At 40.6% G+C, this 26,313-nt stretch overlaps 1 protein-coding gene across 5 annotated transcripts in view; it reads left to right on the forward strand.

Annotated features, from left to right (window-relative positions):
* MEF2D (myocyte enhancer factor 2D) overlaps positions 1-26,077 on the forward strand; it is a 449,440-nt gene extending 423,363 nt beyond the window's left edge. For all 5 annotated transcript variants that reach the window (XM_078671232.1, XM_078671228.1, XM_078671231.1 and 2 more), the window contains 3 exons: positions 4,670-4,802; positions 8,698-8,875; positions 15,005-26,077. In XM_078671232.1, the coding sequence (XP_078527358.1) occupies positions 4,670-4,802; positions 8,698-8,875; positions 15,005-15,323 (630 nt within the window). In that variant the 3' untranslated portion in view covers positions 15,324-26,077. The remainder of the gene's footprint in view (positions 1-4,669; positions 4,803-8,697; positions 8,876-15,004) is intronic.
* Positions 26,078-26,313: the final 236 nt, after the last annotated feature.

A 26,313-nucleotide genomic window follows, 5' to 3' on the forward strand; every position in this document is an offset into this window, starting at 1 on the left:
AATCTTAAAAACAGATTGCTGCTATGCATTTATAAATATGCAATCGCTTGGAAAATAGTTTGGCCTTTTCAGTATTCCACTGCCGAAAAAACAGATGCGTTTTTTGGCCCCAGCCCGTTGATTGTGACATCACCATGGATGAGCAGTTGTTATGCACATGCACACCCGACTCAAGAAGGCGTGAGCAGGAGAAGTGGAGTGTTGGATGGCAAGTTCATTTGCGTGTTCCCATAATTTTAATCATATTGTCACACTTCACACAACCTTGTGAAAGCAGTCCGTCAGTGGTGCAGATGTGATAAATTCTCCCCAGAGGGCTGGAGCTGAGGCAGTGCCTTTTGCTTCGTCACCGATGGTGTAAAAGACTGCAAGCTGCTTAGCACTAGGCTACAACATTCTATCCTAACATATATAATAATCTTGATGCTTCATTTTTTCTTCTTCAGAGGAGACACTTAAATATAAAATTTGGATGGCAGTTTGCAATCATGATGGCAGCATGTTCTTCTATTGATTATGCTGCCTTTTTATGTTTGATTTGTGCAACTCAACAATAATAGTTTGGATTATTTATTTCTCGTAGAGTTGCATTGATCTCAAGAGGGCTAGTTCTCTGTACTTTTTTTTTAAGATAACCAGTGGCTTTGTACACGATTCCCATTTATATTGAGTGTATTTTAAATGATCCCATCTAGCTATCCAGAAAATCTGGCGTGGATTGGGGTGAACCAATGATGGACACCCCTAATACAGAGCTTTCAAGCTGTCCGAACAACTTCAAGGCCCTAGATCCAGGCTATAAGAGGTGGCCGGCATAAATAAGAGTTTCATTTCACACCCAAGGCAAACTAAGCATAGTTTACCTTACACAAAGCGATAAAGAGGCAATTAAGTAGCATAATGCATGTTGAAAGCAACATTTTCAAATATTATTTTAGCTTACTCATTTCCTTCTGCTGCCTGTTTGAAACAGCAGAACTGAAACAATGTTTCCAAGCAGAGATTAAAACCCTGACATGAGGCGGTATCTTCTCAACTACAGGTGGCCACTCAATTTAGAGGTCCCTCCCCCATTAAAGGGGAGTGTGACGGCTCAAGTTTTAAGGTCAAAAACAGTGCTGCATGTACTGCCCTGTGGGGTAGCGGGTTCCTGCTGCAGGAAGACTGGTTCAGTCTTTAGTCACCTGTCGGTTGATTTAACAAGGAACCCTTTCTGATATCAGACCATGTTGAGATCTGTGAAAGAAGCTGGTTAATAAGAGTTTGAAGGAAAGAGAACCTAGTTAATTTTGAGAAATGAACGAATTAACTGGAAAGACAGAGTTCAGAGACACGTCACTAAGTCTTTGTTCCATGCTACATAATCAAGATGGAATCCTTAATCTAGCAATAAATGCCATTTTACACCTAATACAATTAGGATAAAATACAGATCGGGTTGCGGCTGAAGAACATTGGTGTTAATCACCTGTTTTATCTATTCCAGCTTCCCCAAAATTCCAAAATAAGATGTATTTCTCATCACCATTTCTCAGTCCTCTCATGTAACTGAAAGGATACATACACAACCACCTTTTTAATGGAAGGAAAATAAGATGTATTTTTTCTAAACAGACAGCTCAGCAGTACATTGTTCTTTGCATTTTCCAAGTTAAACAAATATGTTTAATACGTAATATATTAGGGCCACCTTTTTTGTTTCACAATAACATTGTTCATTCAAGATGTCCAATAGCTAAGGTTGATTTCTGAACATTTGAAAAATCTTTGGTGTTCTTTGAAGCGCTTTGCCTTATTGTAAGGCTGAACATTTTACCCCTTGTGCTTGTGGTAGGTACACTTAGCATGTGTTTCAGCGTTATATAAGAGTGTATCTACCAAAATTATTACCGGTGTAATCCGTTTGCTTTTATTCGTACCGGCCCCAGAAGCTCACATTGTAAAATAGTATGGCCGCATACCGTTGTATGGATTCTCCAAAATGATATTGTATTGAAATCCTTGAAACTCGTTACACGTGAGAGCTGAAAATACTTTTTTCATTCATTTTAATAATAATCTTGTGATCTTATTTGTTTTTGGGTGGACCTCCCACGAGTAAGAGCAGAATCTTCCCTTCTGTGGAGGGCTTGCTGTCTGTGGTAGAGTAGAAGAATTAAAAATGTAACTGGGCTATGGTGACTGGTTCCAAGAATTAAATTGTTTAAGGACTGTCTCTTAAATCCTAAACAGGCAACTTTAAATCAAAGCTGTTTGCTTGACTGACTGTTCTCTATTGGATGTTAGGAATTAGGCGCAAGACTGTTGTTACAAGCCTTGCGTAGGTAGTTTGTAGCTCATCCAAGGACATTCTCCACCTTTTTTTCATCCTGTGCATCCCTTTGCATAATTGTCACAGACTTTACATGAGTGGATAGCTGAAATAAGTAAATTGTTTGCCATGGAAAGTGGGTGGTTTGCTGCTCGTGACCTTAAACCCCCCTCCCCCGACCAGTTTTCATTAGAGAAAGTTTGTTCTTCAAACTAGAAGGACCAGACTTGATGTGGACCACCCCAGGCTCTGTACTAGCATGATAGGGTTCATATGACCAAACACATAATTTTGACAATATAGAGTATACAACTTAGTTGACATTATTACAGCACAGTGCTTGTGGTGCGCTTCGATTGATACTCATTTTCTGGCCTGTCCATCTCGCTTCAGCGGCTCTTCTTTAAAGCTGGAAGGCGATCTTTCAACCTAACTAATCGCATTTAGATTAATTTTGTCGAAGGTAAGCTGCAATAAAGAATACTTTGTTCTTGGTGTCAATATCAAGTTAAAGGACCTAGTAATCGACATCTCTAGGTCCTTCTCCTACTACAATGGAGCCAATATCTTAAACTTCAGAAAACAGCTGGGTTTCAGACAAACCTTTGAAGTATTTCTTTTTGCCTGTCTGGTCATAGTCGTGAAAATCTCATTAACAACAGCGTCATGCCACCCCTAGGCAAGGGTGATGCGCCGAAGCAGGTCTCACAAACTGCGGATGTCTGCTACACATGGGGTATTACAAACTTAACATAGTTTTAGTAGAACATTGTATCACCTTGGTTTCACAGGCTCCAACCCACGTGAAAAGCTGAGCAAAGCACAAAATGTTAGACAACCTTTTAGAAGATCTCCTTTGTTGGTGTTTTTTCCAGAATCTGATGGTAATTTCCGGCTGTTGTGGTGTTTAGCGCTCTCGTTTTGTGCTCATTTCACCTAAGAATTAATGGTCTGGTACTTTGAACATGTTTTCCAGAAGCAGTCCGATAGTAATGATATTAAGCAATTTACTTCCTCCTGTCAGTATGTTAGAGCAGCAGAGTATGGACGCCTAGCCGGGAGGTTTTGTCCAGAGTTCACAGTTATTCTAATCAAAGTGTATTCGTCCTTAACTTACATTTGTCCAGAGTCAATATTTTTAGGGGTTTAAACCTAGCTGCTTTGCTGTTGGGTTTTTGGCTGCAATAGAATTATGGCTATGCACTTTGTGATGCTTATCTCGTTGGATTGTATTCAGAGGCAAGATCATCATTCCCTTATAAGGCCAGCAGCTCTCTAAGTGGATGCTCAAAGATGTATTCTAGATACATGGACTTGCCATGTTTACAGCCGGACTACGGAAACACGCCCACTTGACTCTTGACTGCTCACTCTGACCTTTGATGAAGGTCATTGACACCATTGCGTGTTTAGAGACCACCCTCATGTGGATCGGCGAGGAGCTACCATAGTGCAGTGCATAATAGATGTAGAAGAGATGAGCGGAGGACAGCGGCAGCTCTCCCCGCTGTCCCCCGTCCCTAAAGCACCATTGACAGATGGGCTACTTAGAAATGGTCAGGTGATTTGAAAGAATGCATTTTGTGGAAATATTGGTCCTAAGTATCATAGGAAAAGATCCATATTTTTGAGGTACCACAGGGGGACCTGCATTCTGTAGCCATTATTGAATGACATTTTGCTTGTTTTTGTGAAACCGGCTTTGAGTTGTGTCAAGTTGTTGTATTAATGTTTTGTTAAAGTATTTTTAAGAGGTTTGGGTCGATATTTAGGGACAATTATTTGATTGTGTATTAAATCGAGCAAAACTGCTAATCGCTGGCAAGCAGTGAACAAATCTCCAAACAGCATTGCAAGATTACAGCTTTGTCCAGCTCGCACCAGAAAGGCAATGGCCCGCCAGTTCATCTGTGAATCAAAGTGTCACACAATTCAATTGCTGAAGAACAAGAAACCTAAAACTCTGGGTGGCAGCGATCAATCACACACCTGTCAATACACACTCTGCACTCCCATGAACAATCTTGCAACAGACTTCTGAGAATTAGTGGAGACATTGTAATTGATTCTGGTTGATACTATGGTGTATGAGTAGCCAAACTGACTGGAAGAATAAATGTGTTATTCAAGTGAATTTGATTATGTTGGGGCTGTAATCAAGTTTGTTATTACATGATGTGGATGTACAAATGAAGGAAAATAACTTTGAGCTTTGACTGTCGTCAAATCCTGTTCCGACCCACTTTGGGTCACTGAAAGGATGCTTGAAATGACCTATGGGACTTCATTAAAAAGATGAGGATGCTGGCTGTTTCCAGGTAGTTATTGTGTTTTGAGTGCCCTCTCACTTTCTTGCAGAGCACGCAGCGGTTATCTGGAGTTTCACAGGCGACTCACTCGCTAACTACCCCGGTTGTTTCAGTGGCCACCCCAAGTTTGCTGACACATCATGGGCTACCATTCTCTGCCATGCCTACAGCATACAACACAGGTATGTATAACTTGCTGTGCTAATATCTCCACGTACCAGAACACGTGCAAGTGTTATAATGCTACATTTGTATATGCTTTGAAGAAACACATCAATGTCTGTGAAGTTGTTGATTCATTTGGTGATTGTGTACAAGTAGATCGTGTTTGTGGTGCCGGGGATTCTTTTGGTTTCAGCCTGCGCTTTTCAAGGTGTGAATTGTGGCTCACGTGGCCCCAGGGAAGTCAGCGCAGGATCACATGAAACTTACATTAAGATTTGTTGTTGAATGATTCTCAGCTCACTCGACACTGTGGATGGCTTCTCCCTTCCCAGTGGTGCCGATGAGGAGGTGCAGAAGTTATTTGGTTCAATAGACCTTCAGGAGAACCTGAATCATCTTGAGCCTGCATGTTACCTTGGTCATTTCAGGTCCAGTCTTCAAGATGTTGCATTCCTCAAATTTGCAGCTGAAAATAAAGATTGGGAAGAACCAGCCTTCCAAGTACCAGACACAAATACCTTCACTGGGAGTTATTTTAGATAGTTCTTCTTCCTCAACTTTGTTGGCTGAGCCGGAACATAAAGTTGATCCATACCATGCATTGCAGCTTTTGTTGGAAGGCTTAGTCTTTGAAAGATGTCCTGGTGGAAGCCGTTCAAGCAGTATCTTAGGGAGCCCTACTTGTTAACAATATTCAGACAAACTGTGGATTGGCTTCATGAAAAACCCAAAAATATTTGAATTTAGGAGATATTTGTTTTCATGGGTTACATGGAAGTACAGTGAAGTGTAGGTTGTGCGCTGTTCTGCAATCTACGCCTGCATAGTGCTTCAGCCCTGGAGGGTCCAAGCACTTAAGGACACATAACATGTCTTGAAGTAAACCCTTGCAGTTGAGGTCTACAAAGTCGGATTGGGTAATCCCTTTTCCAGTTGGAGTTCCCACTCCTGGTCCCTTTAGAAGAGAATCTTGTTTGTTGAATTGACCTAGGGGCACTCGAATCCCAGATCTTTTTCAGACCCCCTCAAGTGACACATTTCTTCAGGGTTCATAAAGCTTCACTCTAGACACCTTCTGACAGGAGTGATCGAGTCATCTTGCAGGTGATACTTTTTTTCCTAGGCTGTTATCTGTATGAAGCACTTTATTTACATCAGTCAGGCGCACTGGAACAGGCCTCAAACATTGAAAACAAAACAGAAGCACTGCCAGTTGTTGCCCCTATAACCTCTGGAGTTTCTCACGCTGCTAATGAAAGAGGTTGATGGCCATTAGGGGGCGTGCAGTGGCTGATGGGATTAGCTGCATGTCTACTGTAGAATTCACATGAGACGAGCACAAAGAAGCCATACTGAAGAAAGACAGCACCACACTTAGACAATAAAAGGATCACATATGCAAAGGCGATATTGAACTTTGCATCCACTATAATCTCTTTAAAAAAGAGGGGGTTCCTTGATTGTCTACACTAGGTAGCATGGCTCCTCTGCAGGGATTGGGGGCTCCCCTTGTTTGAAGGGATAGAGGTGTTGTTTCTGGACCTCTGAGCGGTGTGTCCTTACTGGCCTCTTCTCCGATCTGGACAACCGATGCCAGCAGAGGGTTCAGCCAGAGACCGTGAATTGCCATGAAGTCCACTCGCTCCATTGCACCTCTGTCGAAAGTAGATTGCTATACGAAGAATTACATATGTCAGTCTGAATTTAAGCTAGCGTGCCGCCACGTGTGCTCCATTGTGGGTATACGCCTCCTGGATGAGTTGAGGACACATTGTGTAGGGTGGCCATACCATACGTCCCGGATTTCCCCAGACAGTCCCAGTTTTCAGTAGCCTGTCCCGGTGTCCGACTCTTTTTACAGATTTAAAAACATGTCCCCGTTTTTGGAAGCAAGTTAAGTTGTCCTGCATAGCATTGCAGAATATTACAAATATTTTAATTTCCAGAGGCGAAAAGTAATTATTCATCCTCCAGGCGCCGCAGGAGGAGGTCATTTTGAGCCACAGTTTGTGGTACCAGTGGAGGGGAGAAGGTAACTCGGGGCCCGAGAGGAGGCCACGCCGTTGTGCTTTAATGATGATTTGTAAATGAACAGTTTAGAAAAACAAGCACATTCAACTTTCAGAGCAAGTCTGTGCTGGGCCCAATTAGGCAGGATACACCAGTGCCGCAATCCTTTGCTTCCCAAGGCCCCAAGTGTTTCCTCTAGGTGAAAACCTTAACTCTGTCCGCTCAGGTACCTATGTAAAGGTACTAGAGACTAAGCCTCTAAATATTATTTTTAACTTCAATATTCAGCGAGAACAGTTTTCACAGTGTTTGAACATACACTGTGTGTATTTATAAAACACTTCTTATATATACACAGACTTCTTATTTTTTTTATATATGTATATATATATATACACACACACACCTCCTTTTCTTATATGTCCTGTCCCCCCCTTAAGTCCTACTTCTTTGTCTGGCCTGTCCCAGTTTTTGATTTTCAAAATCTAGTCACCCGAACTTTGTGCAACACATTGATTAAGGAGCCAGAATAAAAGGCCACCTTCGCCAAGATGCGCACTAGAAGTGCGGGGCAGTGTTTCATTGTGGATAAAGGGGATGATTTATATATGACTCATTCGAGCATGTGTCATGACATCCAGAGGGTGCGGTACCAGCCGGCGCTGCAGGTTGGCAGCAGTTCAGAGCCTCGCTGCCCTGTTTGTCATGGCTGGGTGGGATCGAGTGAAACTGAAGACACCCAACCCTGGGTGTATGGCATGTTTGGCTTCTAATAAGAGTGCGAAGTGCAATTAGACAGTTTCCTGTAGTATCCAACCAAGCCAGGGACAACAACTGGCCATGATGTGGACCGAGAGATGAGGCAGGACACTATTGGGGTGCCCAGTTCTCTAAAAATGTACTAGCGATAAAAAAACATTTTTTCTGTGAAATGGAGCTGTTCCGTATTCATTGATACACAGAAATATCAGTGTACGAGACTTCCCGTGAAGTAGATGGGAACCCGGAAGTGTTTCCTTTCACTCCCCAGGGAAGTACGAGTGTGATTAATTTTGAAATGTAAATGCCACGTTGAGTAATCGAGAGGAAATACCCTATTTCAAGTACCATATAGCAGCCAGCTAGCTCAGCGAGATGAGTAGAATAGTATTGATTTTCCAGTGCAGGGTGCTTTATTGCCCAGTGCTTTAAATGGCACGGTACTGAGTACCAGCACTTTTTTTCATTTTGAGATGGAGAGTACCTGCACTTCTCAAGAGAGACGTAATACTATTACTTGGAGAGTACCGGCACTTCTCAGACACAAACATGTACTCTGGTACAGGGTACCTGCACCTCTGTTTTTCCATTTCATGTACTGTTATACCCATTCACACAACAGGGCGGGGGAAATGTGTGGCGCCCTCACGTGGACGTGTTTTGTGTTGCGGTTTTATAATGTTCCTCTTTTATTTTATTTATTTGTACTTCTTTTTATGGACTGGGACGACGAGGCTTTGTGTAACCACGAAGGAGTCCTCGGCGCAGTTAAAGGGTCAGCCTTAGACGTGTGTGTGTGAGAGCGACTAGCAATCTATTCACCGCTGTCGCGGGCTTCATATGCACCCTGGGGTCACAAACGGACCAAGCAGACCTGGGGAGGCCCTGGGACTCACCTGGGATGCTGAGGTGTGACTGATCTGAAAACTCTTCAGAGGACCGGGGAATGCACACGTTAGCTTCATGTGTAATCCGGCCTCTCGGCTGGCCCCTTCTGTGGGCACTGCCACTTGGTGCGGTGCCCCTAGTTGCCAGGAATGGGAGACTGCTTCTGGGCGGGACGTGTGTTGCCAGTAAATGACCGCGAGGGGGGCCGTTTGTGTAGCTGGCTTCTCTCCTGAACTTTGTTTCCCCCCCTTGCAGATTACCAGCTCACCAGCGCGGATTTAACCTCACTGCAGGCGTTCAGCTCGCCCAGCGGCCTGTCGCTAGGCAATGTGTCTGCCTGGCAGCAGCAGCAGCATCAACAGCAGCAGCATCAGCAGCACCAGCCGCACCACCAACCGCAGCAGCTCATCCCAGTGTCTCTAAGCAATTTAGTGTAAGTATCGCCCGGCGCCCGAGGAGCGCTTCTCCTCCTGTGCTGCTGTCGTTTCCGAAGCGACAGGGGCTGCAGTGTGTGGAGGGCTCGCGAGGGGGTTTCTGGATTTCTTGCACCTACGTTATATTTTGTCTAAAAATGTTCTTTTAAAATATATGCAAGTTGGTAGGAAAAAAGGGCGCGCTTTTTTACCCACACAGCCCCATTATTTAAATCCTGCCCCCCCTGACCTCTTGCAATATGTGTCTTTGTGTGTTTTTAATATTTCGGAGGCTTCAGACCAAGACGCACGACGTTCAATGAGAGGCGCAACACTGCCACCTAGTGTGTAGATCTATAAATGCGCCATGTTTTAAATGAAAGGGACTCCTGAAACTGGCGCCCGTTTCCAATTCTTTGGGCTGACTACAGAAACTGTTTTCAGTCAGTGTCTCTAGGAGTTAGTTCAGGGGCTGTAGGCAACACCGCGAGCAACAACAAGCAGTAGTTGCCCTTGGTAGTTATGAAAACGATTTACTCGACCTACGTATGGGCACTGATTAAGGGCTACATCATGTAGATTTGAATGCTAAATCCAGTAGCCGCCACGCTAGCCAAGGTTTCCACCAGTAATGGAATCTAATGTATCCATAGCCCAATTACTAGCTATTGAGTTTCATGGGGTGTGGGGACAAAAAGGGGCCACGCGATGATCCCAAGAAGGGTAAAGTGGCAAAACACGTTATTTCCTACCGTGCATGGATTAAAGCTGATGCAGTGAAGAAATATCGGCCTTGCATTGTATTAGTGTTTTAGGAGCTCCCGAAGAAAGGTCTGGAAAGTGTACCTCGGGTGCCACTGTTTTTTTTCCTCTCCATTTATTGTTGCCATCAGGAGAGATTCATCATGGCACATAGGAAATATGTAATAAACGGAAATGTTTTTTAAGTAAATATTTAACTATTGTAACTTTGCCTACATTTTGATTAGATTCACTTTAATGCAAACATCTCAAAAGGGCACAAAGTGGGGGACATTTATATGACAGCCACTCACTTTAGTAAGCAACCAGGTATCTCGGCTTTAAGGGCACCATGTGGAACGAAGGAGAGGAAATGATTGGGTAACAGTGGAGTAACTGAAGAAGCCTACAGTGGAGGAAGCTACTCTCTGTTAGTCAGTGATTACATCCTTACCTGATGAAAGAAACCAAGGAGCCCGAGAGAGAGAGAACGCGTCACTTGCAAGGAGCAGCCCGTTCTTCTGATGGATTGAGCAGAGAAACAGAACTTGTCTGAGGCAAATCTCTCGCTGTCCCACAAAGAAACCATGCAGTTCCGTATTGCAAACTGCAGATTGTGCAGGGATTGTGTAATCAAAGACGTGAAAGGAATGAAACTAACATAAATAAGGCAAACCCGGTCACACTGTGATTTTCCTTTTTTGGAGCAATTATAAGGGCCAGGCTTTGGGCTCTGCCCCTCCACACATTTTCAGTGCATGATGAATGCCAGTTAGACAGAGCAAAAGTCAGCAAAGCTTCAGCAACTATTTTTGTTTTTGTTTTTAGAGCTGCCTACTTCTGTTTCCTCACTGGGTTGCCATAACATTATCCAGGTTACTCCCATCACCTGCTCCCATCATATTATCAAACATCCGTGGCAGTTATGCCAGTGTCTTAAGTTTGGCTAATTTTCCACTTGTGACCTTGGGCACCTCTCCACCATGTGGCACAACCAAACCACTGAGTTTATTTCTCCAACAGAGAATGAGCCATACAGCTTCTGGCTAGTTAATTGATGCAGAGATCACCACCAATATTACGTATTTACTGTTGTCGCCCCCCCCTGAGGGGATACATTAAAGCCTGGACCATTTTTCAAACATCCAGTACTGTGGCAGCAACATCCTGGGTCCAGGGCCTTATTCACCACTAGTATACCAGTCCCTCTTATGCTACTGGGAGTGGGTCTGCTGTCGGTCCCTTTTGTCGGCTCTCCTCCCACCAGTCCCCTTCCTGTCCGCTCCTGGAGTCTGGGTGTCTGAGTTGCATTGCAGCACTCGCTACTGCTTTCTCTGCACTACTTCAGTTCCTGACGGGGGAATGCTGCCTCTTCGGCTTTAATGTTCCCTCAGCACTGATCGAGAAGGAAGGCAGCGGACCCAACTTATTCTGTCCCCACCATTGTAGACAGAGGCTTGGGCTACCAACTCTCTGTACACCATCAGCCACCCCAAAATACGTTTATATTATCTCTTTATGACTTTAGGTGTGCCGAATCACTTCCTGGGCGAAATTTTTTTTTGTCAGTTTGCCTTTGTGTGTTGGGTTTGAGGCGATGATTGGCACTGTATTTGCACTGGGTATCTGTTAATGGACGAGGTGTATGTGAAGTCATTTTGCTTTATTCTGAGGATTATTTGCATGTCATTGGCTCAGCTGTAACAGGTTAAGTCCAATTAAATGAACAGACAAGAGGCCAGTGTGTGGCATAACTATACTCTTAAGCATGTATGGCATATGCATTTAGGTGAAAAGGGTGGAGACAGCCTGGAAGAATGATGATGTCCGATCAAGAAATTGGTTTCTAAATCCCTGCTTCAGTTTTATCAGTTTGCATCCGTTATTTTAGATGATCCCGTTTATTGCTAGTGTGTCGTTCAAAGATCCCAGTTAACTTCATCAGCCAAAAGTTGAATTTTATTACCATTCCAGAGTAGTTTATTTTCATTTAGTTTTATATGTGAAGGATTTTTCCACTTATATTTGATTTGTGAAGCATTCTCCTTCTCTTTCGGCTGAAAATTGTGCTGTAGAAGACTTAAAGAAATAATATACATGGGATCCTGCCTTTCTCTGTAAAAGCCCGTCTCTAATTTCCTAATTACGGGCGACTTTTGACTTTTTTAGTTGCCTGAAATAAAGAAATGGCATTGCTCCTCAACTGTGATAACTTAATACACTTGAGTTCTGACTTCATAATGCTTTCTGCAAGAACAAGCAGCCAAGTCAAAAAGGAGGACATGGAGCAAAATTACAGCTACAGTTTGAAGAGTAAAAATTAAGATTGGGTTTGTCTCCTTCTGTTCGCTTTGTCTTGATGAACAGTGATCAGCAGAAAGGAGATATTTATGGCAACAAGTTTATTTTTTGCACGCTTTAGGTATTTTATAGGAAGGTTGAGGGTGTGACCATGTATTATAGGAAATAATGTACCCCCTGACGCACATTATAAGGATATTGCATGTCACCTTGGAGTTCCATTCACTTTAGAAGAACTCTGCCTTCTTCTGTTATCACACTATGCTTCTAAAGTGTTGGATTCACTGAGACGGAGCCTTCCTTTCTTTAAATTAAAGATGAGGGACTGCAGGCAATTTCAATCAGTGTGACATATTGGCAGCCTGCTTTCTCAGGCCCGGTGTTAATAAACCAGACTGCCATTGTTTGCTTTTCTTTCCTCAAACACAGAGATATTGAAAAAGCCTTATGGAGGAAAAGAAAGGGTAAATTAATTTTCTGTAACACTTCGTCTTAATGTCACTTCCAGGAAGCAGTCCAGAGCACTATCGAGTGCACTCTGTGCACGTAATTTACAAATCAGTAGTTGTTTCCCCTGCATATTAGACTGTTTGTGATGTGTTGATTTGGTTTTATTAATAATGATCTGCGGAACATAATTCGGGTGTTTCTTGTCAACCACTTTCCATAGCTTTCTTCCATTTCTAGAATGATTTGGAAGCCTACGTGCCCAAAAATTTTAGTGTCATATTATTGTGATTATGCTGTTTGGCACGCTCAATAAGTCCACTCCACACCTCCCATGTTCTGGCTCCGGTTTCTTTATTGAGTGGAAGTCCCATAGGGGATTTGCGGTTAAAAAAGTCACCTGACTACATGGCCCAATGTGTACTTCTCGTCCACCAGCACTCATTTGATTGTGCTGTCTTTGATTAAAATTTGCCCTTGAGCTCTTATTCTGCCTTTGTCGGGAGTTACAGTGGCGTATACATAGGAATTCCCATTAACTCCTAGCTGAAGTTCAAATTCATGCAAGCCAGAGATTTTTCTGTATAATAATATTTTAAAATGCATGGACACCAAGATGAAATTGGTATAATGGTCTGTAAACCGTACCATTAGCAATACATACTGCACTAAAACCCTTGAATAGATTGTAAAGGAAAGGGTAAATGCAGGTCCTAATGATCTGGATCATTGCTTCCTGGCTTCACAGTTGCATTATGGGTTCCAGTCCCTAAACATGAGACAACACCCTGTAGTAGATTGCTGAAAACCCAGATGTACCAATGTGCCTTCAGCAAACTCTTCCTGAAGAAATCTAGTACAAGCACACTTGAAACCCTAATGAAGTATGTAGTAGGGCGGGTCTGAGCAATACTCTTAAGGACAATGTGGGCAGATTAACTGAATATCCGGAAGCAACTCTGAATAGGGGAACTTTAAACAAGCAACAGAAGAATTGGGGCGAAATGTAAAAGACCTCACCTAGGTTATTCACCTTTATGGGAGTCTAGGCTAGAAGGCAGAGCGCCTCTATAATAACGTCGCCAATATAGCAGACTACTTCAGCATCATTAACCACATCAATGCTACAGCAATTCATCCTCTGTGCTGATGATCTTTGAATCCCATTGTTCATGTCATGAGCACACAAGCAGTGTACTGCATGACGAGCTGAGCTCGTCATGAGCATGGAAGGGGTTAAAGATAATTGGGAACATAGTTCGGATGCTCTTCCAGATAATATGCTATGTTGGTGCTAAGGGCCCTGCTCTATCTAGATATGGGGGAGCACTATCTCACTCATACAAATATCTAGGTTAATGCTGTGGACATGACACAAAAATGACAAACCAGCTATCGGAGAAACCCTATGAAGAAAAGGTGAGGTTGAAATATACCCAGTTAACTTACCTCTATATGCAGTTGTTTTTTCTTGATGGAACCATAGCATGGCTAGAAATGAGCACAAATCTTGCCCAAGGTGAGAGGTAGTAGGGTTAGATATTTACCATTTGGTAAAAGGACGTAGAGTCATTCTAACTTTTAAGGTGTAAGGACTAATTTTTGTTCAAAAGATTACTATATGAATCAGAGTTGGTCTGTCCAGCATTTCCCATTAGGGATGGCTTCAGAGAGAAAACTCTGAAAGCTAGGCAGGTAAGTTTGCAAATATGGCGTTGATCCTGCCATACCGGTTTGCCATGGTTTGAAAGTGGGTCTAAAGCCAGTAATTCCAACAGTGGACGAATGATGTGGTTAAATAGATATCAGCAGAGCTACCTGAACAAAAGAAAACAATAGAGTGGAGCGTCAAAACAACTGATTCAGGAATGGGAGGTTTTATTACTCCACACCTGTCTAATAACTGACCTCCCTCCAAAGGGATGAGCAATTATCAAGAAATAGAAGACTGAATATTACCAGCTAATTTTGACAATACATTACGAAAGCATCCTTGACCTTCTTTCCTCACCTGGCAGCTTGACATGAAATATACAGTCCTGTGGATGTACTTATATGTGCAAACTGTAGTGTCTTGCGAGTTAGAAATGATGGAACGCTTTTGGCTCCTGATGAACTCCTTAGAACTGTGACGTAAGTGTTCGAGCGGAATACAGTGAAGGCTAATTTAGAATGTTGAGTTTGCAGTTACACACAGATGAACAAAGATGTATAATACTAAGCTCCGTGTGTGGCATAGTCATTACAACGTTGTTAGTTATTTAAAAAAAAAATAATGCACTTGTTAAAATAAAAGGGCAAAACAAATGAATGTCCGCAAAATATGTGGTATATTTTATTATGTTCTTTGTGAAAATTGAATGTAATAGAAGTAGATTCACTAAGGGCCAAAGTATTTCTCAGATGCCAAATTTCTAAATGGTTTAGTACAAGTTTCATCCTATTATAACTTTTTAAAATTAATAAGCATATAGATATTACAAACATTATGAAGTTATTTTGCTATTTGAATCCTAATGTATTTTTCCCTCTTTTTTCTATCCTCTCTCCTTTCTGTAACTCTCTCTCATTCTCACCTGCTCTATCTTACACATTTCTTCTTCGGTGTCATTCCTACTATTTCACACCTCTGTGACAACTACATCCTTTTTACTATGTAGATCTGGTGGTCAGTTGCACCACACTTTGACCGTAAACACCAACACCGACATCAGCATAAAAAAAGAGCCCCCATCACCGAATCGGGAGCGCAACACCAATACCCCACTCTCCTCCTATCAGCAACAGACAAAGCTTGAGACCATGGGACGCTCACCCGTCGACAGCCTCAGCAGCAATGCCAGCTCCTTCGAAGGCAACGACCGGGACGATAACCGAACCGACTACAGCACGACCCTCGGACTCCTACGGCAAAGTGCAGAGTCTGATGGTGACAACTCATCCATAAAGCGCATGCGACTGGACAATTGGGTAACATAATGACCCTTGAAAACCCATCAGTGCTGACTGCTCTTACCCCTAGCGGTAGTGGGCATTGAGAGCAAGGGAGGGAGCTGTCGTCATCTTTGAGGGAGGGGTTTGGATGGGGCATATTATATACTGCCTGAGAAATAGCTTTAGGGTTTTGTAGGCGTTTCTTGTACTCCAGTGAACCAGGCAATGTTTGCAGGACATACTGTACTCCATGGTGATGAGCAGCTAAAATGAAACTCATCTATCTATCTATCTGTCTATCTATCTATCTATCTAGCCTGGTTTACACCAACACTTTACTTTTCCTGTAAATAATTCAGTCAGCAGTCAGTCCCTTTGATGGTGCTTCTAAAATTCCTATCTTGATTGCTCACAGTAGGTCTTGCAGTGAGAAATATAATCCTGAAATCAAGCAACATTTTTCTTAATTGATTCCAAAACTCACATACTAAATGCTTTGACACGTATGTACATAAAGCACCATTTGAGTGAACTGTGAATCACGACAGACACGTAGAGTTGATCCTTGGCTGCTCAACCAATGTCTTGTGCTAAGCCCGCCCATCCACTCGCTTGAGTGCGACCCTAGAACATGGTCAGCCTAAGCTGAGTGCCTTGCAGATCACAAGAAAAGGCTACAGTGTTCCTCTCGTGCACACCGCGCTGGGCTGAATGCCCGTACCTGGCCTGAGTTCTGGAGTGTGAGTAGTTGTCTAATAGCCTAGGCTACATTGAAGAAGTCCTTGGTGTTTAATTTTCCCCTCTCCCTCCCAATAGCCTGAAAAGGGAAAATAAAACACTGAGCTAACAATTGACCTCTCTGCTTCTTGCTGGTTTCCATCTCTTGTGGAATCCCAACCTCTTGTAAGGACTCTGTCTGTCTTGCCCCCCACCCTGTATGCGAAGAGCACTGAGTGAGATACTCTTGAAGCACTACTTTTGTACAGAAAGCAAAGCCTTTAAAATCTTAGCTCTAGAGGCATGATGGTCTTGGGGGCGTCGAATGCTGGTCATTCACGTCGCTCCTAGCCTTGCATGCCCTATTTTTTATTAACGTGGTAGAGATGTCTGGATGCAAAGAGATGCACATTGCTTCGTATGATGCTCCCTTGTAGTGTTTGAGGTCGTATGATTGCTGGTGCCCAAAAGGCAACCCATTCAGTTATGACTTAGAAATGACTGCTAACCCATATTAGGAAACAGCTACTTTGGTGAATAGGTAGATTAATTGATTTACACGCACCAGTCACTATTGCCATCATTGAAAAGTCACTGTTGAGAAGTGGCAAAAGTGAGATTTACACCTCTAGCAGTGGCTTGCCATTATTTCTTTTTTCTTTCTCTAAATACTTGGATGTGCAACCTGTGATGTTATTTCGGCGGCACAGTGTTCTCAGGTAATGAAACTGTTCAGTGATGTTCTGATTTTAAAAAAAATACATTTTTATTGGTTAAGGTTGGTGGTTGCCCTTCCCACCCCCACCCCACACACACACTACCCTTAAAAAAAAATCTAAATACAGAAAGGCAAGCACGTTTGATACCATTGGATCTCATTCCATTCCATTATCCTGTTTCCACTTCACTGCTTACCCCAAGCATCTGCATTTTCCATGCAAAGTGGCTACTGTTAACTACTTTTTGCACGCGATCACTGTCCGAGAAGTGCCAGTCCCTTCACTTGTGACATGCAGTCCACACCGTTGTCCTTTCTTTATGTTTGGAATGAGTGAAAAGGTTTCGATTTCCCTGTGTGGCTAACCCTGTTCACCTGTCCAGCGCACACAGTTTGTTAAGTGAGTGTTCAGGTGTATATGTTGCAATAACAATTAAAATGGCAAGCCCCCATGGATGCACTTTTCTTCACCGATCTGCAGATCAAGCTGCCTGTTTTGGTGCCTGGAGTCGTATGTAGTGCAAACGTTGCCTGTCTACTTTATTTCTAGCACAGTATCTCCACTTTTGTGTTTGTTAAAAAAAAATGAAGAGCAATGTGGTTTTATTTACCAACATGACATGTGACAGTGATAGCTTGTCTTGCTACCCACTTCTGTTCCCTTGAATGGGTGTGCTCCTATCCGCCAGCAGGCCTGGGGGTGATAATATAGCCAAACAGTACACCGCACCATGCTGTGGCAATAAAGCCTTATGTTCCTTGTAAGCCTTGGTACAAATTGCCAGGCTTGTGATCAAAAAGCAGGATATTAAAGGGGTACATTTATCAGCACATGCAACACACACTGTTTTCTCTTTAAAATTATCTGAAAAAACACATGTCGTTTTTAAATGCTAAGAAGAATATGTTTGTTTATTCATAACTATTTCTCTGAACTTATTTGTGATTGTGCATCTTTTTATTTATATGTAGATTTATATGTGTATAGAGCACAAATGATGTTACTTCTAGATTACTGCATTGCAGAGTGAGGATCTATTACATTTGTTGCAATATCAAAGATGTGGAAACCAAACAGGAACAATTACTTAAGTGAAAGAGTCATGATAATTTATCAGTCTCAAATCCAACCTTCTCCATTTTGGTTATTACAATGGATCACATTTCAAACTGTGTACAATTGAAGAGAGAACTGTTGCTGCCTTTTTGGTTGAGTTGTCCTCAGGAGTCACTCCAAGGCTACCAGAATAATCAGTATAAGGTGGTTTCTATTATATGCTTACAATTGCAAAGTATATGAATACATGACATTGTAATGAAAATTATTCTTAATGATCCTATCCCATTAACCTTCTAATAAGGAAAGATGATCTTTATTTAATGGCACAGTGTGTAGGGAAAACACATTTTATCACATAGTCATGACTTGTATAAAACCATAGCGTTTTTTGTGCTCTATAGACGTATTGCTACAGCATTAATTCATTGAGTAGTACTGGGTAAACATATCGGTTCTTTTGATTGTTGCTGAACAGTGAGAAAAGTATTTCAATATGTTTTACAAAGAGCACACCCATGCAAGATAAACACATTGCGGAAATGGGAAGCACCAGGATTGAGAACATTGCTTTACTTGCTGGTAAAAAAAAATCACTCTCTCAACAAAAAAAGGGTGATACTGTCTGTTAGCAAGGTCTTTTGCACACATTAGCTGGACACAGCCAGAGTCAGGCCAAAATGGCTTGACACTGCCAGCAATAAGAAGGCTCTGAAATGTTTGAGGTTGCTGCCATTTTCTGTCTATAAAATGCCAAACTCTCGTTTCTTTCATGTTCATATAAGTGTGCAGCAGAGCAGGATTCTTTCAGTGAAGATGTAGCATGCAGGGTACTTGAGGACGACACCCGATCTCATTATGTTTAAGCTTTGATCATCTGCAGGTCTCTGGTAGCACAGATAATACTTTAAACCACAAACCAACCATAATGTCATTTTTTTCACTAGAGGAGTGCATGCATTTGAGCCGCCTGCTATTGAAGTTATAGCAATGGGTTAACAATTGGTTCCAATGGAAAAGGCTTTCTCACATTCATGGGCTCACCAAGAGCTGGTTGAGTTAGGTGTGCCCTTATCCATATAAAAATGGCATCCTTGACTATCAGCTTGGCACCTCAGCAAACTATTTTCAGAATATGATTTAAGACCAAACGCAGAGAACAAGGACATGGCATTAAACTGGCAGCAAGCGGCAAACATTCCAAGGAGTGCCAGCAGTGCAAACTGAAACCCCAAGAATGGCAATGGGTATGTAACTCCCTATTGTTCATCCGGCTTGTTAATGGTTGTGAAATATGAGCCTCAACCTCTCACTGATAAGACAGACGGCATTGGCATTGATTTCACCATTTTGGTGAACTGTTTATTTTGTTTCACAGACTTTTAAATTAAAACTTATTAATTTTCAATACAAACAAGAAGAATGACAATCTAAGAAACAAACACCCTTGTTTTTACCTATATAAATATTTTTCTGTATTTTTATTTTATTTCTTGTGCTCATCTGTGCTGTTGACAGTTACATTGTGTAATTTTTTTAATTTGGAATTTTGCGTTGTGTAGTTTAGTTTCTGTTTTTATTTCTTGGTTTCATTTTTTAAAGGGGTGTTGCAAAACATTGCACGATTTAAATGAAAACAAAAGTACATGCTGCAGTTTTTAGAAGAGTGGAGAGAAAAAAGGAGCTTATTTATTCTCAAAGGCTATAAACGTGTAAGATGCATGAAGAAACATTTACAAAAAATATATATATATATAAAAAAGACAAAAAAGTGTAACCTCGACAAGTGTAGCGTTTAAAATTTAAACAACTACAAAAATAGCTAATATATTGTGTTTGGCTGGTTCGCTTTTTGTTTTTTAATGTTCCTTTTTTGTTTTTTTTGGAGAATGAAATACAATTTCAATGTGTATATTTTCATAAAAGAAGTATGCACTGATATGTATATTGCTTTTTAAAAGTGTGGTTACTTACCAAAGTCTCGGATTCTGCTTTTTCCCCTCTAAAGCCTATGGAATCCTGATCATGTGTGACTTGAGGGTAGACGTGGAGTCCCCGAACGACCCCAACCGTCTTTTGCTCTTTTTCTCTCACCTCGCTCTCTTACTTACCATCCCATTTCACCTTATGCATCCTTCAGTAACCTTATGGGCCTCTAAATGCAAACTTTGCTTTTGAATTGTGGGAGCTTAGAAACATCAACAAAAAAATGTCTATGTGCAATATATCCTGAAACGGAAGCTCTTAATGAATATTTAAAGCAACCAATAGCAAAATAGTAAACATAACTATAAAAAGTATTCCAATCGAATATTGATTAGCAATAAAGAAGAAAGACAGCCTAGGACTATGCAGCATTACAATTCTTGTGTTGTAACCCTGTTAAAACAAATACTGCTAGAATAATCCAGCAGTAGTTTATACATTAGAGCTTGAAGGTAATTTAACCCACAAATGTGTTTAATTTATTTAGCTTCTGCTTTTTGTTTTGTAATTTAGATAGGTATTTTAGTATTTAAATAGAAATTTAAAGATCACTGCCCTACCACTAAATCAGATCAATAGTTTTGTTTCGAAGATATCCTTGTGTTCCTAGACTGGATGCAGTGCTGCAAAGCTAAATTGGCAGAAGTCTGTTCCTTTATTATTAATTAAAAATACATATCTCACAAACAAGCACTGTAGTTACCCACAAAAATCTGCTCACTTGAAATCCCTCTAAAGCATTTACAAAGGAGCATGGTTGACTTGTTCACATCAGATGAGAAAGTTAATCTAATGGCCATCTTGTACTTAATCAAACTTTCAGCTTTAATGCTAGTTGTGCTGCTCCCAAATTGTGAAACCGCAGTAGAAAATGCCTTTTTACTTTCACCCCAACTGTGATTGGCACAACTAAATAAAAAACTATTTCACTGAAAAATACATTTTGCAGATTGTTGTCTTCTGTAGGCTTACAATGCTTTGCAAAACCCTTTCATATAGTACTTGTCTCCGATTATTTACCAAATGTAAAAATAAAAAGAAACAACCAAGTGAGCATCAAATTAATTGCTTCTCTGTAATAAGATCCTCCAAACCTAACGGTGTTTAAGCCAATAGCCTTTGAACATCACTTCTAGCATAATGTCATTCTTTGCATATCAGTGGTATTGTGAAATATATTTCAAGTAATCTGAAAGAACCCATTTAACAAAATATATATGACATGTTAAATTCAATTTTACTAAAAGACAGTTATTAAATGTTACACTGTAATTGGTACAAGCATTGAGTTAGGATGTTGCAACATTTGCTAAATAGTTTATTTTAAAGTCTTCTATAACAGACCCTTTAGTGCTATGAGATAGGAAATTATTTGCCTGTGATTCTCAATGGGAGACATAATATTTGTGCCCTCCAAACTTTAGGAGTGTGACTCAAGAGCCCATGATTTCTGAAATTGATGCCCTGTTGATAATTGCAGAATACATGCTTGAGGAAAGGTTTCCCTGATTTTGAAAATGACCATAGATGACTTTGACCAAATGCTTCTCATTTGAAAAGGCTTTGGTGGGTGGTTTGGTTAGGGATACATTGTCCCCTATCTTTCTAAAATTAAAGACCAGAAAATTGGATTCTCATGAAAGAAACTTATTGTCTGCTGGTTCATGTCCACTTATTACTAATTTGCCTTCCTCAAAATCTCATTTCAATTCCTCTACTACGTGTACATTTTTTAATGTGCAGCTTACTACTGTCAGCAAGCTCCTAAATTAATTTGAGCATTAGCTAAAAGTCATGTTCAGATGTTTAGTTTATGGAACAAGCATTCAATCCAAAACGTTGACTTCTTTAATTTGATCTTCCTCTTGATTTTATTGGGTAATAAATATTACAGTATGTAAATGTAGCTCCCATTTATAATGTTTTCATTATGTTTGTTCACACTGAAAATGTGGGTCCCATTTGCTTGTTTTCAGTCAGAGTTTTTCATTTAAATAATTAGATGTTACATCAGGTCACTGCCCATGCTTAAATTGCCCAGTGTTGGAGAATATAAGTTTTGCAATGAACTGGCCTGTCTAGAAATAAAGCGAAAAGGGTGCATGTAGAAAATCTATCAAGGCTCTTTACCATTTATACATATGCCAGTAAGTGCATTGCAATTCCTTACCTAAAGCTCAAACTTCAAAACCTGGTGTGAAGTCCGCTAGCAAATGCATGAAGTCCCATTGGCCGTAACTGCCAGGTACATGAGAAAACCAAAGGAGGCTTGCTATACTTTTGCCCTTCCTCTTCCATTATTTGCTTCACATTGTTATCCATTTTATCTCCTCACCCCATCTTTGAAACACTCTTTCCGGCAATTGCAGTCCTCTCACCTACCTCGTTCAGGTCCCTTTGCTATCCGTATGTCCGAAGCCATACTCAGTTGTATAGAAGTTTTTCTCTTGCAGTTTTGTCTTGAGCCAATTCCTTTCTCCTGCCCCTCCACTCTTTCACACTCTCTCTCTCTCTATTGTAGTATTTACCTGGCTACTTGTATATAGCAAGTTTCGATATGTTAGCAATGGTAACAGTACAGGAAACTGTTTTTTGTTGTATTGATATGAAATGAAATTATATTTTTGTCAGAGTATATTGTAATAATACTGACTTTGAACTGTACAGCTTTTGTTGTTAAATCACTGTTTATTTTCCCTTCTCACCCCTATCCCTTGCCCCCATAATTTTATATCATGGATATGAAAAAGATAATAAGGTTAAGTTAATACCTGGATGGTGAAGGACTAGAGAAGTGTGTGGCTCCTCCCAGATGCAAATACCATGGGTGTTTTGAAAGTGTCCCACAGGGAAAATGAGGAGAATTATTTATCACTGGACAGCTAATGTGTCTGTTTTTGTGAAAAGTTGTTTACACTTCCATCATACTTCTCTTGTAATATGCATCCTCCTGTGAAATGAAATTGAAAGTCTTTTCTTTTGAAAAATAGAATTTTGACGTTCCCCATATTCTGATGCCACATATTTGCCCTCAAAATACCAGCAACCTTTCCGTCTGAGCTGTGCCCCAAGTGGAGCACAACCCACCACATTTTCAGTGATCAGATTATTAGTATTATACCAAACCCACACAGGAAACAAAGGCTGACTAATGCAGTGTTTTTTTAATGAAAAGGAAAGAGTTAACAACTTAACATAAGGAATGTGTGTTTCAGTCCAAAACCCAAGCATTTCCTTTAATCTACAGAGAAATTTCGCTTATTTTAACTGGAGACAAAAATCATGGGTTGTTAAAATAATATTGTGATTTTTTTTCTGTTTATTATCAATTAAAGAGATGCCATCAGGATGTATAGTGTCAGAGGCTGACATTAAAAAGAAAGCCAAATCTATAGAAGAGGAAATAGCCCACAAAAAGAGCCCTTTGAAACGATCAGCACAGCTTGCTTTGGGTTAACTGTTTTCAGTGCCATTGACTGGGCATGAACTTTCTATAATACAGGAATATCAATTTTTTATATATCACAAATAATGGCAGCATATACAGTAGGATAGGTATAAGTAGAAAATGAACAAGCTCCTCTTGTAAGGCATAGTGGTAACGAAGAAATGCCCGCACCCTTTTTGCCAGAACATTTTCGTTGTTCAGAGTAAACCTAGTTAAGCAAAGTCAAAATATGTTAACCAATTTGGGTGCAAGAAACATCACACAAAAAACCTGACAACACAAATAATTCAGTGCATAATTCTCATAGAAATACTGCAACCAACAAACTGTAAAGTTTGTAGGTTTCCGCTGTAATATGTTGGCAACATAAATGTATATCCATTCACTTTTCGTTGAACGAGAAGTGCTTTGGGGTCATCTATTGCTTAGACAAACATTAATCAAAAAATTCCGAATTTTATATTTCCGAAATGTGTGTGGTATCTATTCAAAAATATCACCTTCCAAATTTTTCATCTGTGTTGCTTTGCTGTGTGTGTTTTGTCAGTTGCTTCATTTTCCAGGTTTTGCCTTTCTGTCATTGTCTCAATTTTAATTCAAGATTCCAAAATATTCACTAGGCTTACAGGGTTTTGAAATCTGAAAATTGTGTTTAGAGCTTTAATGTTCTTTGCCTTTATTTTCCAAATCCAGTGTTTCCTCAAAATGCATTGAGGAAATAAAAAAAAGTGAACTCAATGGTGCAGCAAGAATCCAGTGACTTAAAACATTAGAATATTAGAAAAGATCATGTCACATATATTTTACCATTGGGTGGCAGCTTTGATTTTGCTCAGTGCCATGACTTAATTCTAACAGTAGAAATAGAGCCCTCAACCAAAGAGTACCTTTTGTGTTTCTCTGTAAAACTTGGAGTTTTGGTTCAGACACTGGATAATGATTCCAGCTGCAGTAGGATACTAATACTATCTACTCTGGACTGTAGTGTCCAGCTGCCCAGCAATGGCAAAGGCATCTTGTACTTGAGAGAAAGCAGCATCTACAATCTGAAGAGTCTGTATTTTATGTCCGCTGCAGTTATTTAAATGTCTTTCATGATCACAAGCCAATGCTTTTTCATAATTTTACCTTTCATCATTTAGGTGTGGCTTCAGATTTCCATGATCCACTCAGTCACAGATTTGAGATACCGGCAAGCTATACAACTGTGTCTCTGTTTGTGTCCTCAGTACATTTCAGTATGGTTAGCTCTTTTTCACTGACAAAGTACAGTGGCAAAAAAAGTACATAGCACCGAGGGCTTAGGAATTAAAAACACATTAAAAAAAGGTTAACGTTTTGTCATTATCCTGTGCAGTGAGATGTGCACCTACCAAATTAAATGATACTGTCTGATTGTTTTGTGTCCCTAACTCCATGTATCTTACACTTTTCAGTGAGATAACTTAAACTCAGTGTGGCTTTTTGCATTGCCTACCATATGGGGCAGTCTTGTGGAGGTTTAGCTGCATGGCCCGGTTTTCCTAAGAAAGCAAAGCAGCATTATCATTTGTTTAATTTATTTAATTCTCAATTTGCCTTGTGACCCATGCACGAAAAACACAAGATTGCTGACTGCTGGGACACCAACAGGAATAAGAACCAGTGCTCACATCACAGGCATATGACTATCCAGATGACAACAATTTCCACTGTACTTTATTTTTACACATTATCTGCCATGTTTGCTTTTGGCTGTTTAAATATATCTCATGGTCGTATTTTGGTTCTGACATATGGGTAGAGTTCTCTGGGCTACGTGCAAAGATCTTGTATACAATAACAAAAAATAAATAAAAAAACATGTATGCACTATAGTAGATTAAGACATAATCTGTTTAGTGAAATGTTCGACACATAGAGAATTAGTGCTTGGGGGTGGAAGTGGGAAACGGTGGTGTTGCCACCTGTTTCTCGCTTCTAGACCCATATTTGGTAAAATGTCAAAATGTACAAAAGGAGAGTGTGCACTTCCCACTAGTTATTTATTGTTCTAAAAGGCGATTTTAAAATATACACTATGTATTATAAATATATATATATTTTTACCCTACTTTTCTGCCCTTTTTATGTGAGTTTATCACAACGTGTGAATTAGGGGTGTGATGGGTCAAGGGTGGAATTCTGATAATCTGCGTGCATGCATATGGCTTTTACACGCGTGTAATAAACCCTAGACTTTAAATGGAAATTCAAGCAAGCAATTTAAAGAATGGACCCTTGTGGAAATTATGTGCATGTGCAGGATAGCTTAGACTTGCCACCAATGTTAGTCAGAGCAGGATAGTGGCTATCCACTAGGTGGAGAAGATAAACTAAGGGACAGGGGAGGGGAGTGTGACTTCAGCAGGTCCTTGGTGGTCCCTTCTCCTAGGATGGAAAGGCCTATGGGTGCCAAAGTGACCCATTCTTGTCAAGGGGAGACCAGTTGAAGTCAATGACAGCTGAGACTGTATACCTTCATCTTTGTATATTCTTCCCCTTTAAGACCTCCTCAGGAGCTCCCCCTTGGATTAGTTGTCACTCTTCCCTTATTTGCATTCCTCGCCCCGTCCCTCCAACACTGCCCAGCTACCCTTGATTATTCAAACCCAAAGAGCTCTGATCTCTCAAACCTCCTCTTTTCCCTCTTCCTTTCTCCCACCCTCCATTAGCAGCACGTGTGTGAGGCGTCTGTTTCAATATTTCCTTTTTTGTGCTGTATGGTGATGCATTATTGTATATTACACGATAAGAGAAAGAAAACATGAAGTTCTTTATGAATTTTGTTTGGAAGCTCTTTCACTATATTTGTTGTAAAGAGGTTTACTATTAAAAAATACACGTTTCTGATATTTGGTTTGCTTGTGTCTTTTTCTTTATATTGGCTTCTGAAGTGTATGATGATTCCTGTGTTTCTGTCCTGGAAAAGGGATAAAACATTTTAGGTTATAACAGAAACTGAACATTTCACAAAATATGCTCTATGGGCAAACATTTAGTCTTCAAAAAAGATCACCATCTCGGTCCTGCATACAAGGAACACTAAATGTGAGTAGAGAATTCCGAAGTGTTCCTCTGTTGATGGGTA

The sequence above is a fragment of the Lissotriton helveticus genome, chromosome 12 (assembly GCF_964261635.1).
Source record: "Lissotriton helveticus chromosome 12, aLisHel1.1, whole genome shotgun sequence".
Classification (NCBI taxonomy): Eukaryota; Metazoa; Chordata; class Amphibia; order Caudata; family Salamandridae; genus Lissotriton; species Lissotriton helveticus.